Source organism: Mytilus californianus, unplaced genomic scaffold (genome assembly GCF_021869535.1).
Source record: "Mytilus californianus isolate M0D057914Y unplaced genomic scaffold, xbMytCali1.0.p SCAF_6, whole genome shotgun sequence".
Classification (NCBI taxonomy): domain Eukaryota; kingdom Metazoa; phylum Mollusca; class Bivalvia; order Mytilida; family Mytilidae; genus Mytilus; species Mytilus californianus.
In genome coordinates this window covers 86,742,394-86,760,293 of record NW_026262712.1, presented here as the reverse complement: position 1 = coordinate 86,760,293, position 17,900 = coordinate 86,742,394, and the positions used below count along the sequence as shown (strand labels likewise).

General features: G+C 34.1%; 2 protein-coding genes across 2 annotated transcripts in view; both read right to left on the bottom strand.

The window, feature by feature from the left end:
• LOC127705942 (uncharacterized) overlaps nt 1–17,900 on the bottom strand; it is a 151,449-nt gene that overhangs the window by 127,951 nt on the left and 5,598 nt on the right. The gene's annotated exons all lie outside the window — the stretch shown is intronic.
• On the bottom strand, nt 4,849–8,525 carry LOC127705957 (uncharacterized). Its single transcript, XM_052210341.1, has 2 exons — nt 8,288–8,525; nt 4,849–5,846 (listed from the first exon to the last, which is right to left on the bottom strand). The coding sequence occupies exon 2, from the start codon at nt 5,600–5,602 to the stop codon at nt 4,868–4,870; it is 735 nt and encodes a 244-aa protein (XP_052066301.1). The 5' UTR covers nt 5,603–5,846; nt 8,288–8,525; the 3' UTR covers nt 4,849–4,867.

Sequence of the window (17,900 nt, the reverse complement as noted above, 5' to 3'; positions counted from 1 at the left end):
TAAAACGTTAAAAGCCGGATTGTCGTCCAATTAAAACACTCGTTACATTGTTCTTTTGTATATTTAGAATCCGAGATAAACCTAGATTTTCTCGAGAAATGAGATAATTCATTATCTGAAATTGAGAAAATTAGTTATCTGGAGATAAATTAGGATTATCTGAAAATCGATCAGAAAAACCTAGATTTTCTTAATATTTTGAGATAAACCGGGATTTTCTCCAGATAATGAATTTTCCGTATTTTCTGATATAAACTAGGATTTTCTCGAATTTGAATTAAGCTGAGATAATCTTAGTTTATCTGAGATAAACCGGGATTATCTGAGATAATCCTAGTTTATCTGAGATAATCTAAGATTAATTAATAAAAGTGGTTCAGGCGTGCCATACATGTGCGCCAAATCAATTGTAGCCACTTTAAAATCAATATGACCATACATTAAATAAAAAAAAAAAAAAAGACATACATAACATATTACATACATAAGAAACTTTCATCAATTCGTTTACTAAGAAAAATAACATTTAATTTATCAAATGCTAGGCAGACACAAATTCAAAAATATGTATTCACTACAAAGTCAATTATTTATGTGGCGGGTTAAGACAAATAATACAATAAAAAGAATAAGCTGAATTAAAAAAAAAGGAGGTAGCCAAGATTGTGATTAGCATAATTGAGGATTTACACAGTGAAAACTATTTTGAAAACATTCATAGACTTCGTATTCATAAAACATTATCGTGTACTCGTCTGAAATGCGAATTTAACCTGCCGCTGAACATTAACTTACAACAGCTATCCATTATCTTGAACATGTATTATCTATTTTACAGAAGTTTGTCAAACAAATTAAAGGCTTAAAGGAGTTTTAAGTGAAGCAAAATCAAAATTCAGTTTTGGGAATTCCAATATTTTAGAAACATTTAAACCATATTATTTTTATCTAATCTAAAGTGTTCTATTAAAGTTCTGTAGAATATGATATTTTAATTAGGGATTTATTCTTTCAGTGGAAGTATTATTTATTAACACCAGGTGCTGTGCCCACACTTCAATATTTTCCCTACATTCTCATCAGCACCTTTTATAGATAATAAATTGTATCCAGTAATATACTTGCCATAATGCAATCTAATTAAAATTAAATCTCCGCACTTGCTCCTCGTTGTTTATATGTCGCGCGTGGGAGATCTAACAACAGCCGCTTGAGGGTCATGTCTAGGGTCAAATTTGCTGTAGCCAATCAGCGAAGGTGCTACAAAGTGTTAGGGTATTGGACTGGCATAGGAGTCTTAGTAGCGTCTAGAGGTCTTCCGAATGTATATAAACAAAAATGGCAGCCCCCATGCGAAAAACGTTTCGTAACATACAACTGTAATAACAGTTTGTATTATTGCCTTCCGAGGTTAAAATGGCATCAAGTGAAGTATGCACCCCAAGGAAAATATCAGTATGAACAAACATTTGTGTTTTATGCGGTTTTTCTTTCATCCAGATAGAAATCTCCTCAACGTTAGAACGTGTTGAAAAAAAACTGTTCAAACTGAAACTTCAGCAGAACTCAGAGAGAATCGCAATAATTTCTAGTGTTGTTACTGGTTTTGAAGTAAACGCCGAAGTAGACAATGACAATGGCGTCTGTATTAAATGTTTTAGAAAAGTCCAACAGTCAATCAAATTAAAGAAAGATGCATTAAAAATTCAAGAAGAACTAAGTGACTAACTTCGGGTGTCTTACCACCTGACCAATCAGAAAGATTATTTGCTAATAGATTTGTTAATCTGCAAGGTGGAACAAACAATAATATAAGCTTAGATGAATACTTGAGAGATGTTGAACAAGGATACAAAAGTAACATGTTCAGGACATCAGACAAAGGAAAATATCCTTCAACACTCTATAAAGAGTATCCTCATCTAGTTAATTTTGCAAGCCATTTTGATAACATTACCAATTTAACAGGAAAGAAGGGGTTCCACCATATACGGTCATACCAAGCTGATGTTCAGAAAATTGCAAAAGACCTACTACAAAAAAATGTACTACATGTAACACATAAAACTTCAAGAATAATAACAGTTAAGTGCAAGGAGCTAAAAAAAGACAAAAACCCATTTGACAGTGCATTTATAGGACTTCGTACATTGATTCTTCGCCGTGACATCAACCAACAGTCCCCTTCCATCGCCTTCAAATCCACATATTTGAAAAATATTGCTTGGAAATAAATTATTGTGAATAAAGTGTGCAGGTTTAATTTTCTCTTAAGTCATAACCTTAATTAGCTGGTACTTTTTTAGTAGTTTGTTGCTGATATTAAAGTGTCATAAGTCAATGAGACATCAACCCAACAAACTAAGTAATGAAATACTTTCAGTTTAGTTGCAGAATATCATGGTCATTTTGATTAGGCAGCATAACTACCTACAAAACATGTTTATAAAAATGTGGCATGATTTCTAATGAGACAACTATTCAAAAGGGACCAACTTATTTTTCTGTATTAAAGTTCACAGTTCCACCTCTGACTTTGAATAAAACCTATAGCAAGCTGTACAAAGACCCGAAATGACTTTATGAAAACATCAAGCACGATTGTACAAAACAACAATGAGATAAAAACCAAACTTTTACAGATTTGTTCACAAGGCGACCAGCATGCAGATATTTACCCTATATGTACATGTAAAGAGCTGTTGATAAAACTTATACAAGGTTGTGTTGGTTAAATGTGCTTTCCTGAGTGATGAAGTTATTAGTGCATATTATTTGGTTCAATTTCTATCTTAGTCAAATTAAACACAGTAACTTAATATAATAAAATGCTCTGCTGGGCCCAGCTTGATACGACTGCAGAGGTCGAACCCTGAACAGTTGGGGCAAGTATGGACACAACAGTCAAGCTTGATACAGCACTGAATTTGGATTGTGATTAAATATTTGACACAGCATAGGTTTCTGACACAGAATAAATGTGGTCTAAGAACTTATAAATTTTAATTTACCTATTCAAACACAAGTTATTGACTGGAAACTAGAAAAATGCTTGTTTTTTGGCCCCTTTTTGATTCAAAATTCCTAAACATTTAGGGAAGTTATTGTCATGAAACTAGAAAAATACTTGTTTTTTGGCCCTTAATTTCTAAAATTTTGAAGCAATTACCCCCTAAATCAATCCCAGCCTTCCCTTTGTGATATGGAACCTTGTGGTACAATGTCAGAGAGATCCATACACTAACACACAAGTAATGTCTGGAAGTTACAAAAATGCTTATTTTTGGCCCCTAATTCCTGAACTGTTGGTACCATAACCCCCAACTTACTTTTGTGGTATTGAACCTTATGGTAAAATTTCATGGAGATCCATTTACTTAAACTAAAGTAAGAGTGCTCAAACCAATGTGTCTTCGGACAACGACGCCAACGTCATACCAATATACGACCGCAAAATTATTTTGTGGTCGTATAAAAAAGAAGATGTGGTATTAAGTCTATATTTGACTGTTTTCTTGATGAACACATTGGTCTTGAAAAAAGTTGTAAGTAAGATATAGTCCAACTTCATGTTATTGTCTTGAATATGCATGAAATATTTGCCACTGAAACCCAAGTGAAGAAATCAATAATCAATCAACCTATCAATGTTCATTTTGAGCAAAAATAATCATCCTCTATGTATACTGTTGGTTACACCAAGTTAAATACAACGAGTTTGCTATATAGAACAAATATAACATCATCAAGAACAATGAACAAAAAGGTCAAAGTCATACATGTCATATGAACCATGCCAAAACTTAGCACAAAAGGACATACATCAATAGCAATAATTCTATACACCAAAGATAGTTGACTTGTTGATCAATAAACCATGAAAAGTCAAGGTCAGAAACCAACCAGAGTGATTTTTATAGTTCGTTCCTGTGTTGTACTGTTACACCACTGTCCCAGGTTTGGATCCTGCTAACATGTTTAACCCCGCCACATTCTGTATGTATGTGCCTGTCCTAAATCAGGAGCCTTAGGTAATTCAGTGGTTGTCGTTTGTTTATGTGTTACATATTTGTTTTTCGTTCATTTTTTGTACATAAATTAGGCCGTTAGTTTTCTTGTTTGAATTGTTTTCCATTTGTCATTTCAGGGCCTTTTATAGCTGACTATGCGGTATCGGCTTTGCTCATTGTTGAAGGCCGTACAGTGACCTATAGTTGTTACTTTCTGTTTCATTTGGTCTCTTGTGGAGAGTTGTCTAATCATGCTCATTGGCTATCATTCCACATCTTCTTTTTTATATAATATGTACATCTTACAATAATTCCACACCAAATATATTTTTCTGTTTGTTTATCATGTTTATAGTAATCGAGATGCAGACTTGACCCCGAATATATGCTTGTTTCATGAAATGAGGTCAAGATTAGGCGAATCTGCAACCATATCTGACATACATGGCAGACATGGTTTTCTCTTTTGAATTTTTTCATATTTTTCTGGTCGGGGCTTTTGTAGCCGACTAAAGGCATGGGTTTTTCTCGTTGTACTACAATTGCTTAAATCAAGTTATTGAAAAGTCTGGAGGGTAGTTGTCTGATTGGCAATCATACCGCATCTCTTTATTTTTAAGATGAAAACAAGTAAATATCTTATGATGTGTGTCAATCAGTTACTGTCTCATTTGTTTTTATACGCTACATCTCTTTTTAGTCACATTGACAGCTGCAGGCATGACATGAACCCAGATCTAGAGTGGCAATACAGCAATTGTAAGGGGGTTAAAAGTCAAAAAAATTTGAAGAGTCTAAAGTTGAATAAGTTACAGAAACTAGATACTGAAAAATTAAATAAATAAATATCAACTGTTTTAATCATCTTGTATTTCTAATAAAGCCATATCAAGATCTTCGAAGTATTCATAGGCCGACAAATTGTAGTCTTCAGTATCGCTATCTGAAACAGCAGAATCTTCTTGCTCCTCGAGCTCCTCAACAACTTGTTCTGACAGAAATAACTTCTCAAGAGGTAACATATCACAGGATTCACAATTACAAGACTTAGTACACAAGTCACAGCATGAATGTTTCCTGCTTTCTTTCTTCATCAAATCATCCAAGTCTGAATTTCTGAGGAAATTACACATTAGATCCTTTCTCCTACAATCTTTAGCTTTAAGAATTGCCTTAACTTCCGGTTTCAACTTCTGCAAGTGGTATCCATTGTATAGGATAATGGCAACTGATGGATTTCCATCCCTCCCCACTCGCCCTATTACTTGCAGCAAATCTACCAGATTATTTGGAGGTCCAAATAATACCACTCCACTACACTTTTTTACATCTAAACCCATTCCCAGGGCACTGGTTGACAAAATAAGTCTCAAAACACTACTTTCCTCCTTCAATGCATTAATTATGATGTTTTTGTTAACATCTGGAGTTTCAGAATGGAACATCTCAATATACTTGGCACAATGTGGCAATTCTGTTACAATGTATTTATAAAGTTTGGAAGTGTCATTTATCGATGAACAATACAAAAGTGTACGTGGGAAGTCCTGACTTTTTTCCTCTAATGCATCTACTAACCATGTCATTCCCATTTCAATTTAATTTTTAATTTTGGAAGATACATGTACTAGTTTAATATTAGACTTGTTTGGTGATAAATTAATTTCTGTTGTGTCCTCCGCTAGCTGCAATATTTTCATGACTTTTTTCCTAAAGCTTACAGTGCAAGTTGCACTTAAAGCCAATACTGTAGCATCGGAAAAGAGGGATCTTAGTTCACCTACATTTGAAAACCATTTTCGAAAAGCCTTTTTTCTGTCTCCTTCATCTTGGCCCCTGAAAGAAAAATAGAAATAAGTACTTCTATAAAAACTTTTATAAAAGGTAAATATCAGCACCTCTTGCCTAGATTGTTAATTCTTATGGCAAAACAAAATTAAATACATGTATGTGCTTGTCCATATTGTTATGTAACAGCCTATCATTCAGTGGTTGTTGTTGGTTGCTGTCTATCACATTTGTTTAGGGTTTTATTTTTCATACATTCTTATAATCACATTGTAATGGTTCATCATTTTGCAAGTAGTGGTCTTAAAAGAGCTTACTTTTTAGTATTAGGTTATCTCGTTCTTGAAAGCTGTACAGTTCTGTACCAGTGGTCTTAATTTTTTACTTCTATATTTTTGAAAATCTAAATTCATAAAAATGGGAAGGGAGTACACATCAATATATAGAAACAATTCATCAAAGATTCATGCAAATTAGTTGAATAGTTTTTGAGTTACTGTCTGACAGGTTGACGATTGACAGACAGTCACAGGTTAGGGGAGGGTTGGGATCCCGCTTACATGTTTAACCCTGCCACATTCTGTAAAGTGCCTGTCCCAAGTCAGGAGCCTGTAATTCAGTAGTTGTCATTTGTTTATGAGTTACATTCATTTGTATTTGTTTTTCATTCATTTTTTATGCATAAATTAGGCCGTTTGTTTTCTCGTTTGAATTGTTTTACATTGTCATTTTGGGGCCTTTGATAGCTGACTATGCTGTATGGGCTTTGCTCATTGTTGAAGGCCGTACGGTGACCTATAGTTGTTTATTTCTGTGTCATTTGGTAACTTGTGGAGAGTTGTCTCATTGGCAATCCTACCACTATTCTTTTTTATATAGACAACGGTATACCATAATATGTCCTGTAAATGTCCAAATAGAAATGAACATGGGGAATAAACATTGTATCCACTTACCAAATTGCTATTGTGTGAAACTCATCAATTACAAACAACTTAATGTTCAACTTCTTTAAACAAGTTCTCCAATAGGGATCACCAACCAATGTTTCTGGAGATGCAAAAATGACATCTATCAACTCCTCTTTGATTTGATCGTCACTCTGGGGAAGATGATCCTAAAATGCAAAAAAAAAATGTAGGTGGGCAGTCTCCAAAAAGACATATTTCTATGATAACTTCTATAATTTAAATGTACACTGTACAAATACCCTTTCTCCATTTCACTGCGTTTGATTAAAGATTGAAATCCAATGAAATAATTCTTATTGTTGTAAAGTCCAATACAGAAATGAATATAGGTGAGATTTCTATGAATGCATGGCATATTTTCTCGATTTTGAGATGTTTCTGCCAATGATTCTGTTTGGCCATCCAACAAGGTCTTTTAGACTGCACTTTTTCATATTTTTTTTTTATTTTTTCATTGTTTAACACAAACATGACAAATAACAATCTAATTTAAAAATTAAGTTTCCTTCACGTTTCTGAGCCATGTAAAGCTGATTATGCTGTATGATTTTGCTCATTGTTGAAGGTCAGATGGTGACCTATTGTTGTAAACTTTGTCATTTGTTGTCTGGTGGAGAGTTGAGTTGGCAATTTTACTTCAAGTCTTGTACATGTACGACATCTTCTTATTCTTATATGCATGTATATTTGTTTTGAGATTGATTATTAGTACATGTAATTAACAACATTTCCCTTGGACTCTGGTGCTTCATTAATACAACATGTAGTATATATCTTTATACAAAGTATGAAGAACTAGCATTATGGCCAAAACGACTGTAAAATACTGGCAATATGACCGATACAATCTGTTCACGGTGAAATGAGACAAATTTATGTGCTACCATGGCTATGATCTACTGCTTCTGCAGTTTTTTTTAACTTTGCTAATGTATATCTAAGTTTCATATTACTGCTTTGTTACTGTTAGTCATGTGTATGTGTTGATATACTGAAGTTTAAATGTATGTTCCTGCAAATAAATTTTATTTTATTTGATAAGGCATACATGTACATCTTTGCCTGGTCAGATGCGGATCCAGGACTATGGAAAAGGGGGTCCTGCATCTAGACACCATAAGGTGTGGGAATAACGTCTTAAGAATAAGATAGAGGCATTGCATTAATTATATAAGTAGCTACAACAGCATAGGCGGATCCAGGGGGGCCTGGGCCCCCCTTTTGTGGGAAAAATTTAGTTGATTATATAGGGAATCACTGAAGCATGACTGGAGCGGGCCCCCTCTTAGGTCAGTCAGTGGGCCCCCCTTACAAAAAGTTCTGGATCCGCCACTGTACAGGGGGATAACATGTCACCCCCTAACTGATTTCTCATGTGTTATAAACATCTTTATTATATAACACTGCCAACATAATAATTATAATATAAATTAGGTGTTTAATGGCATTAAATACTATAGTATAGACTATTCCATTTATTGAACCTTACTACCACTGCATGCTTAAAGTTATACTAACCTTTGTATGCAGCAGTAATATTTCCAATGTGCGAGAGTTTTTCCACCTGGTCCTGCATCAGAGCTACTAAGGGACAACAGACTAAAACTTTCCAGTCAGAACTGTTTTCAATAACCTCCCGGATAACTGGAAGGTACAGTTGAAACGGCAGTGACTTGCCAAAACCAGTCGGGAGTACAGCCACGCACTTCTTCTTGTTAACTAAACACTCTAAAATTTCGTTTTGCTCCTTCTTTATATCATTTATACCAAATTTTGGCAAAAATTTTGTCAAAACGTTGTCCAAACTGGGCGCATTCATGTTTTTTAACGATCCGATAATGGTATACAAGCCCGTCGCTGATTGGTTAATCGAAATTGATTTTCTGCACGCTGATTGGTCGGTCAAAGTTCACCAAATTTGACCCTAGACTGTCATTTGACTGAAAACGAGGCAGCAAGGAGAGTGGATGTGAAAATTGTGGGAGCGCATTTTATCCTATTGTATTGTTTTATCACGAACATTTTTAACATTTACACACTTCCTTTTAAGTACCAGTGTATATAATTACCAACGCACAAACTTTTTCTCTTACCTTTTATGACTAAATATTTTTTACCCCGATAGTTTTATTATGGAACATGTGTGATTGATCGTTGTCGGCAGCCATTTTCAGCAGCCATCTTGGAGTTTTCAGAAAACATTTAAGTTATCCCTTGAGATTGACATTTAAGTACAACAATTATAACACCAAAGATTAATTAATGACTGAGCATAAACTATTGAAATATTTGAGCAAGCCATTTGAACTTCCTACGGGAAAAAGAAAATTGACCCCTGTGGTCATTTCAGACAGTAAAGGTTTATATTTACAAAGAGCAACAACATCTAACTTTGAGACCCAAATTAAGTGGTGGTGCGCAAAATCAAGAACTTCCGCACAAGGGTTAAGTTGGCTCACACAAAATCTTGACCAGAAAATACAACATTTACATAACATCTCTGCATACGTCTGGCTAGGGACATGTGATTTAACCCAATACAACAAAGGGGTGATTTCTCTTAAAACTGAATCTGATGAAGCAATCAACTCACTACTGAGCAATTTAGATAAAATTGTTGAACTATTTCAAAGATATCCAGAGAGCAAAATAACTTTTATTGAAATTCCAGTTTATTCAATATACGAATGGAATAAAAGTCGAAATCATACTGACCCAAACCAATTTCTAGCTCAAGACGAAAAACTATTAGAACAAGTCCTCAGAGTAAATGACAAAATCAGAGAATTAAATACAACCTTAAATAGTAGAGCTCCAAACATAAATGCTGATTTAAAACGCTCAAATCTGAAAAGCTCTAAAAATCAACATAAAAGGATTAGAGACCAATATAATTGGACACTTCATAAGGACGGTGTACATCCTAATAGAAACCTGTCTAGGGTTTGGCTGCGAAAATTTAGCACTCAAATAAAAGCTGACTGCTGGTAGACAATTCAATCGTTCACAGGGCGACTGTGGGATTTCCACTACGACCCTGAAAAAGAACCATTTAGTGAATCTCCTGATTTCTTTGTTACATATATATTGGCAGGGCGACCGTGGGACTTTCCACTACGTCCCTGCACAATTAATATATTGTCCACATCAGGTATCACGATGTCACGCTCAATGACTAGACAGCTCTCAAAAGCGCTATCTACAAGCAGCCTATTGCCTACAAACTCTGTAACCCATAACAGACCATATAACTTGAACAAACAAAAAGCTCTAGATAAAAAGCATGACAATTGCCACCGTGAGCATATCAAATATGAAATGAAAGCAGGCAAAAACTTTGTCCTTATATATAGTACAGCGGCATATGAGCTAGCAAAAACATCTATTATGGATATCTTAAATTCAGAGGAATTTAGTGACCCTTATACTATCCAAACACAAACTGGCATAGACAACTCAAACTCAATCATAGATCATTGCTTCAAAGTTTTCAATAGAAAAAACAACGGTCATCCTGGAAATCAGTTAAAATTCACAATAAACTGTTATAATTCCACCAATACAATGACCGTAAATGGAAATCATGTAGATATATTTGTCAATGACATATTAGAAATATTATGCAATATTCTTAAAGTAAATTTGAAAACATTGGATGTGATAAACCAAAACATCTCAACACAGTTGAACAACCAAAATATTAAAGAGAATACTGTTTCAAGAACAAGTACATCTGATCAATTAGCTATCAAAGATAACGACTCGCAAGAGCAACAAACAGTTCCAACAATGTCAAAATCTAGACAACTATTAGAATACAAGGATAACAACACAAATTGTATAATAGATACAAATACAACATTAAATACGAACAGTAACAATTCATGCATATGTCCTATCTGTGAATCCGATGTAACTGTTGAGGGTATAGCATGCGACTCCTGTGACCACTGGTTTCACTTCAATTGTGCCAATATACTTCCATCAGCCGTTGATAATATATACAAAGAAACTGGATTTCACTGTGCACAGTGTAATGAACAGTTATTGTTTGATAACATTGATATACATGAAACTACACCAAAGCATGTACATGTAGACAAAAACACACCAAAGTGTCCTACTCAAGAGCATGATAGAGATCTAGATACACATGAAACAACACCAAAGCATGTAGACAATAATATGACAAACTATCCTGCACAAGAGCAGGATAGAGAATTAGAAAATCTGAGACAGTCAAATATTCGGGTATCACAAAATCCTGACACAGAGATACTGATACAAAATATATCTTCTGAGCCAGACACAATGCCCACAATATCACAAGACAATAATACAACTGGTATCACATTCAAACCAGCTAATACTGTTACACCAAATACGAATGTCCAAAATAGGAAGAACATAAGGAAAACCCAATCAAAAATAGAGGAAAGAAATATTACTAACTCTCAAAGAGCAAGAATTTTGAGTCTAGAAAACGAAATTCTACAACTGAAGAGAGTCATTGAGACTATACAAAACACATCAACTGGCACAAACAACAATATAGAAGCTCCAAACACTATACATGGAAACAACTCTATAACAAACAACTGCCAAAACAACATTATACCAAATCAGCAATATAGTAGCTGTAATACTTGCCACCACCATTCGTGCAATGATAGACAACAATCTTCCAACCATCAACAAGAGCTAATGGAACAACGTCTACGCTCTCTAGAAAACCACATTAGTCTCAGCACGGCTCTAAATCTCCATATCTCATTACAATCGAGAATAGTAAACCAACAACCAACTCATATACCTTATGCTCAACCCCCACAATTTCAAGGACATTACGCCTATCCAAATCAAATGGGGTACAATACACAGCACCCTAACAATTTCTATGGAGGACAGATGTACCAACAAGGTGTTCCACAATTTGGATATCCTACATTAAACAACCCCTACCATTTAAATCAAGGAGGGATGTCACACTCTGGCACATTACCAAATCATAATATCAATGTATTAAGACATCATACAGTTCAACAAGTACCAACATATCATCAAGCGCCAACATTCTGTCCGCCAGCATACCGTCCGCCAACACATCAACCGCCTATATATCAACATGACCAACAACATTCACAGCAAACTAGGCCAATTCATGTAAATTACCAACAAAGGCAATCATCATCAATTCTTCAACCAACAACAACATTGAGATCAACCCTCAAGTAAGCCAAAATATTCAGCCTATGAACAAAAATGCCTGTAGTTCAAGTATAAATATAGCAAATACTTCTGAACAACTCAAAGACAGTACTACTTACCTCAACCAACAGGAAAAACTACAAACTACCAATTCAAACCATACATTCAGTACTACAAAGATTAACATCGAGCATCAGACTAAAAATAGTGGGGCTGAAATATTAGATCACATTTCACACACCCATTTGAAAGACAAGAACAATCAGGATGAAATAACTAAAATCACACAAATCCAAAGTCATCCTTTTCGGCAAAAAGGCCTCAAATACAAACCACCAGACAATACAACTCTACTCGAAGAAATGATGGAATCCGGGAAGAGACGATCGATATAGTTACATGTAACATTGAAGGCGTTAAATCTAACACTGCATTTCTGGTCTCTTTGGCATCGGACAACAAGATTATATGTATTCAAGAACATTTTTTATGGGAATTTCAAAAACAATTTCTCTCTGATATACTACCAAATTTTGACAACAGTTGACGTACAATCAGCGTTTGATGTAGTCAAACATATTATACTAATGGACAAACTACTAGACCAAAATATTCCTCCAGATCTATTACAACTTATTAAGGGCCTATATACAGATTTAGAATCAAAAGTAAAGTGGATGGGGGATATCAGTGATAGTTTTAATATAAAACAAGGAGTAAGACAAGGAGGCATTTTATCTACACACCTCTATAAATTGTATGTCCAAGATCTACTTGAAGAACTCAAAAACAACTCTATTGGCTTCCATCTAGGAAATATTTACATAGTTGCACCTACTTGTGCAGATGACATTGCCTTATTGAGCTCGGACACATCAGAAATGCAATTAATGCTTGACATTATAGGTAGATATGCTGATCAGCATCAATATAACATCCATCCAATAAAAACTAAAGTCGTACAGTGTAATACGCAAGAAAAAGATAACAGTTGGGTATTAAAAGGAAAAACTATAGAACCAACAGATGCCGCAACACATTTAGGTCTTCAAAGAACAAACAAAAGAGAAAATGAAATTAACATTGATGACCGCATTAAATTAGCAAGAAGAACAAAATACTCCTTAATGAGCTCCGGTCTTCATGGAACAAATGGGGTTGACCCAATTACAGGATATAACATCTATAAGACATATATTCTCCCAAGACTTTTATATGGTTTAGAAATACTACCACTTACCAAAGGACAAATTGAAATACTAGAAAAATTTCATAAAAATACCTTGAGACATATTCAATCTCTGCCACAAAGAACAGCTACATCAGCAATATATCTACTCTTAGGAGCAATACCAGTTGAAGGAGAGCTTCACAAGCGGCAACTATCTATGCTCTACTCTTTATTATCGGCTAAAAACCAAACTATTCAAGATCTTGTACAACGCCAATCATCAATCAATTTTGACAATCCAAAAAGCTTCTTCTTTTGTGCAATGGAAACCCTACAATTGTACAAGCTTCCAAATATATGGGAACTCCAAAGCAGTCTGCCTACTAAAAATAAGTGGAAAACATTAGTGAATTTTAATATGTCAAATTACTGGAATAATGCTCTTCAAATTCACACAGTCCAAAAGACATCACTTAAATATCTATCTATAAACCAAATTAAGAATGGAAAGCCGCATATCTCCTACACCACATTGCAACCTACAATTCTTGATGTTCGAAAAGGTATAATCAAAAGTAGGATGATGACACGAACGTATACACTACAAGCTGATCGGCATAAATTCAGCAGATATGAAATTACTCCAACTTGTCAAATGTGCAACCAAGAACCAGAAGACCTTATTCATATGCTTACTACCTGCTCAGCATTAAGTGAGACAAGAAAAGAAACTTTCAACCCAATAAAAACTTATGTAACCAAATTCATTGGAGAAATGAAGTGGAAAGAGACATTCATTGATAGACATAAAATTACAGTCCTTATAATTGACTGTACAAACTTCACATATATATTTAGTGAAAGCAAGCTCAAAATAGAAGAACTAGAAATGCTCACAAGAGATATGTGCTACAAGATGCATAACTCGAGACTAAAACTGATAAGTGTGTAATGGCTGTTGACAATTATCACTCAACTTAGAAACTTAGTCTATTTTAGATTTTAGCAAGTGTATATATATTCACGGAGTGTGTACATAGTTAAAGACTTTTTATCCATATTACCCTCAAAAGAGGATTGTTCCTAACAGAGGAAGCTTATACGAAGAAAAGAAGAAAAGAAGAAGACATGACCCTCAAGCGTTGTTAGATCTCCCACGCGCGACATATAAACAACGAGGAGCAAGTGCGGAGATTTAATTTTAATTAGATTGGCCATAATGGTTTTAATTTTCATTGCAATTTGAAGATATCTAGAAACAAATTTAGGATGGCTCAAGTTTAGAATATCTTTTCAGGACATACAATTTATATTTATTATCATCTTATTTTTTCCAGAGATTAAATATACTGCAAAAGTATAAAGGTGTCACTGAGAAAAAAATATCTGATGAAAATGCCCTCTGCCTGAAGTCTGCGGCAGAAAAAACTTGGGGTTGTTGAAGAAAGTTGACATGCAAAAAGGACAAAAGAGACAAAGATATCGAATGAATTTATAAAATAAATCTTGTATCAAAAGAAATATCATTGTATTACTATAGTTAATGTTGTTCTTCGGTAAATGTGTATTCGTGTAATGAATTATACCAATCAAAGACAAGGTGTGAGGGTAATATATATATCATCAAGGACATTTAGTTTCTTGTGTAGAGTTTTCTTGTTATCAGCGTTATCTTATTTTCATATGTTTATAATCATTCTGTACACGTACTTGTTGGATCTTAATTATAATGTCTTCGCTATAATTCTTTATATTTGGTCAGGCGCTTGACAAGGACAACTTGTAACTTATGAGAATTGTTTAGAATTCTACATCTTCTTTTTGTTTTGTAATGCTTTCTGTCATGGGATTAAAGTGAGTGTCATAACTTATGCAAACTGTGTAATAAAATTCATTGAATCAATTGTATGTCATAGCTAATCAGAACATGAAAAACTGCAAGTAGTAATAGATGAAATGATGAGGTGTGTCCACTTGTATATCTATAAAGATAATTATTATAGTTATCTTTATAACAAGTGGACACACATTCTTTTCAGCTATTCCTACTTGTAGTTTTTCTTGGTCTCAATAGCTTAATACACATGATTCAAAAATTTAACAGGAACTCCCAAATATATTGGACAGTACATTATATTGCACCAACACCTACATTTTTAACTTACTGAGAGAATAAACACAGAAGCCAACAAAGATGTAAAGATATGACATTCATGATCTAGAGTATTGATTATGTACAAGCAATGAATGTTGTATCAGTAACAGTTTATGTATGTTTTACATTTAGTCTATTTATCTGGTTCATTAGTGTTTTGGGGGACAAACCAAGACATAAAAAACGTGCAAGGTTCAGCTGGCTATCATCAATAACAACAGCACAAGTTTGGAAAGCAGGTCAAAATATATATTTTATTAAGGGCATATGATACAGTAGAGATCCCTCGTTGATTTTTTCTTGAAATTTTGGTAGAAGGTCAATTTCGATGTGTACTTTTGAAATATGCAAAGAAAAATATACCTTCATGACTTACTTTTTGAGATAATTTGGTTCGAAATTTGCATATTTGAAGGAAAAACCCTGAAATTTCATAAATAAGGACTTTTAAGGAAACTACCAATACTTTTGAACGAACAGTCATAATTTAACCGGGTTTTTTGTAAAATGTTCCCTTGATCCATAGCATCAGCATGCTGTAACAAGTTAACGGTTGAAATAAATAATTATATCCTTAATTCTTTTAATACAATTGAAATAAAGAAGTTGAAAATATTTTTGCGTCTACACAGAAGTGCAGAAAAAAATCTATCGTTGATTTTTTCTTTAAATTTTGGCGGAGCGTTCTTGAAACAGAGTTTGATCGATTGCAAAAGAAAAAACTGGGGGTCCATGTGCTTGTTTTTTCAATAAAAGCAATAAACCTTAATTTTTATTGGCAAACGGGACGTTTGCCAATTAGGCGCCAAACTAAATTGGAATAAGTTTTATTCGCAACAACGTCTTGAAATCTTTCCCGCCGTTCACTACTCACGTGAACGTTGTCAATTTCAGTGGTAGAGCCAAGGTGTTTTTTTTTAAACCAATGATATTAATCATGAAAATTAATAAAGCTGGCTCCTCGTAAAATAGCATCATATTTTCCAAACCTTTATGAATTGTTACGAATTCAAACTTGGATAGAAAAGTATTCTAGTAAATTACTTTTAGAAAAGAAATGTTCGGAAACAAAACAGATATATATAATAAAAAAATTAATTTGCATCTCTGTCTGACATTAGTCATACAATTCATGTAGACAACACAGCTTGAACATAGTTTTAATTATTCAAAAGGCCCCGACATGACAAAATGTGCAACAATTATAAAGTAAGGGGATGATATAAAAATAAGGACATTTGGTATGATTGCAAAAGAGACAACTATCAACCATAGTTCAAATGACGACGATAAATGCTACTAAAGGTCACCCTACGGCCTTCAACACAAAAAAAAAAAAAAAGAAAAAGAAAAAGCCACACCGTATAGTCAGCTTTAAAAAGCCCCGACATGAAAATGTGAAATAATTCAAACAAGAAAACTAACGACCTACTCTATAGGCATTACATGATCACAAAATCATACCCACATTAAATCGGGTCAGCTTAGTCCATTACAGTTTAGTATAACATTTCATACAGCAGTCGATATTAGAGCATGAAATTTAATGATTCTGTATCAATAGATAAGTTACCTAAGCTTGTCTTCAGGGTATTTTTTTTTATTACGGTACATATAATCATTGAATTAATTGTCTGTATTATACCTTCAATCTGGGAGTGAGTGCAACCACATTGTTTGTCCGGTCCAACAAATATTTTGTTTTTTATCTGAGAAACTACTTTACAAAAAGACTTCGTATTTGGTCAGTAACTTAACATCAATGAGTTGCAACTCTGGTCTGTCAAATACCTAATTCCTGTGTGCCGATTTTTCTCTCTCAATATGTACATAGAGGATATGATTAGCACATTAACGGGTGCGTTTTTGTTTTTGGTCTATAATACGGGGCTTAAAACTGAGCCATTTTAAATGACAATTCTCCTTCATACACTTATATATTCCACGTATTAAATTCTAAAAATGCGGTAAACTCTTTAATGTACCTTTTCAAAGTTTGGAACAGTAAGATGCGCTGTCATTATTTATTACGTTTTTTTGTCATTTTGTTGATAGTCTCTGTTAAATTTATCCGTACAATTCTCATTACGATTTAGAGTTAGCCAAATGGTGAAGTTACTATATAAATTACTTATATTTTTTTTTTTGTGTAGTTGGGTTTCTCTCTCAACGACGTCTTATGTTTTTCATATCTCTTATTCATTTCCTATATGAAATAACAGACATACAAAATTAAGAATGTGGATTTGATTTTTTTCCCATTCGAAGTAAATATTGTTGACTTCCTTATTAATGAATAAATAGAACAATTCTCGTGATTTGGCCGATTTTCATTGCAGGTACTTTTTTCAAATTCGCGCAATCGGGATTATGACGTCAGTGGATTTCCGCAAATGTGACTACATCTAAAGCGACGTCGCGAAATATAATCGTTCTTATTAGAAACATCGCGAAATTACAACGTTCTGATTAACAACGTCGCGAAAACAACACGAAAAGTTTTGAAAACGTTATTATCTGCCCCTGCTACTGTATCGTATGCCCTTAAGGTAACACGATACCGAATGACGTTACGCCACGAGTTATCGTTCCTGACG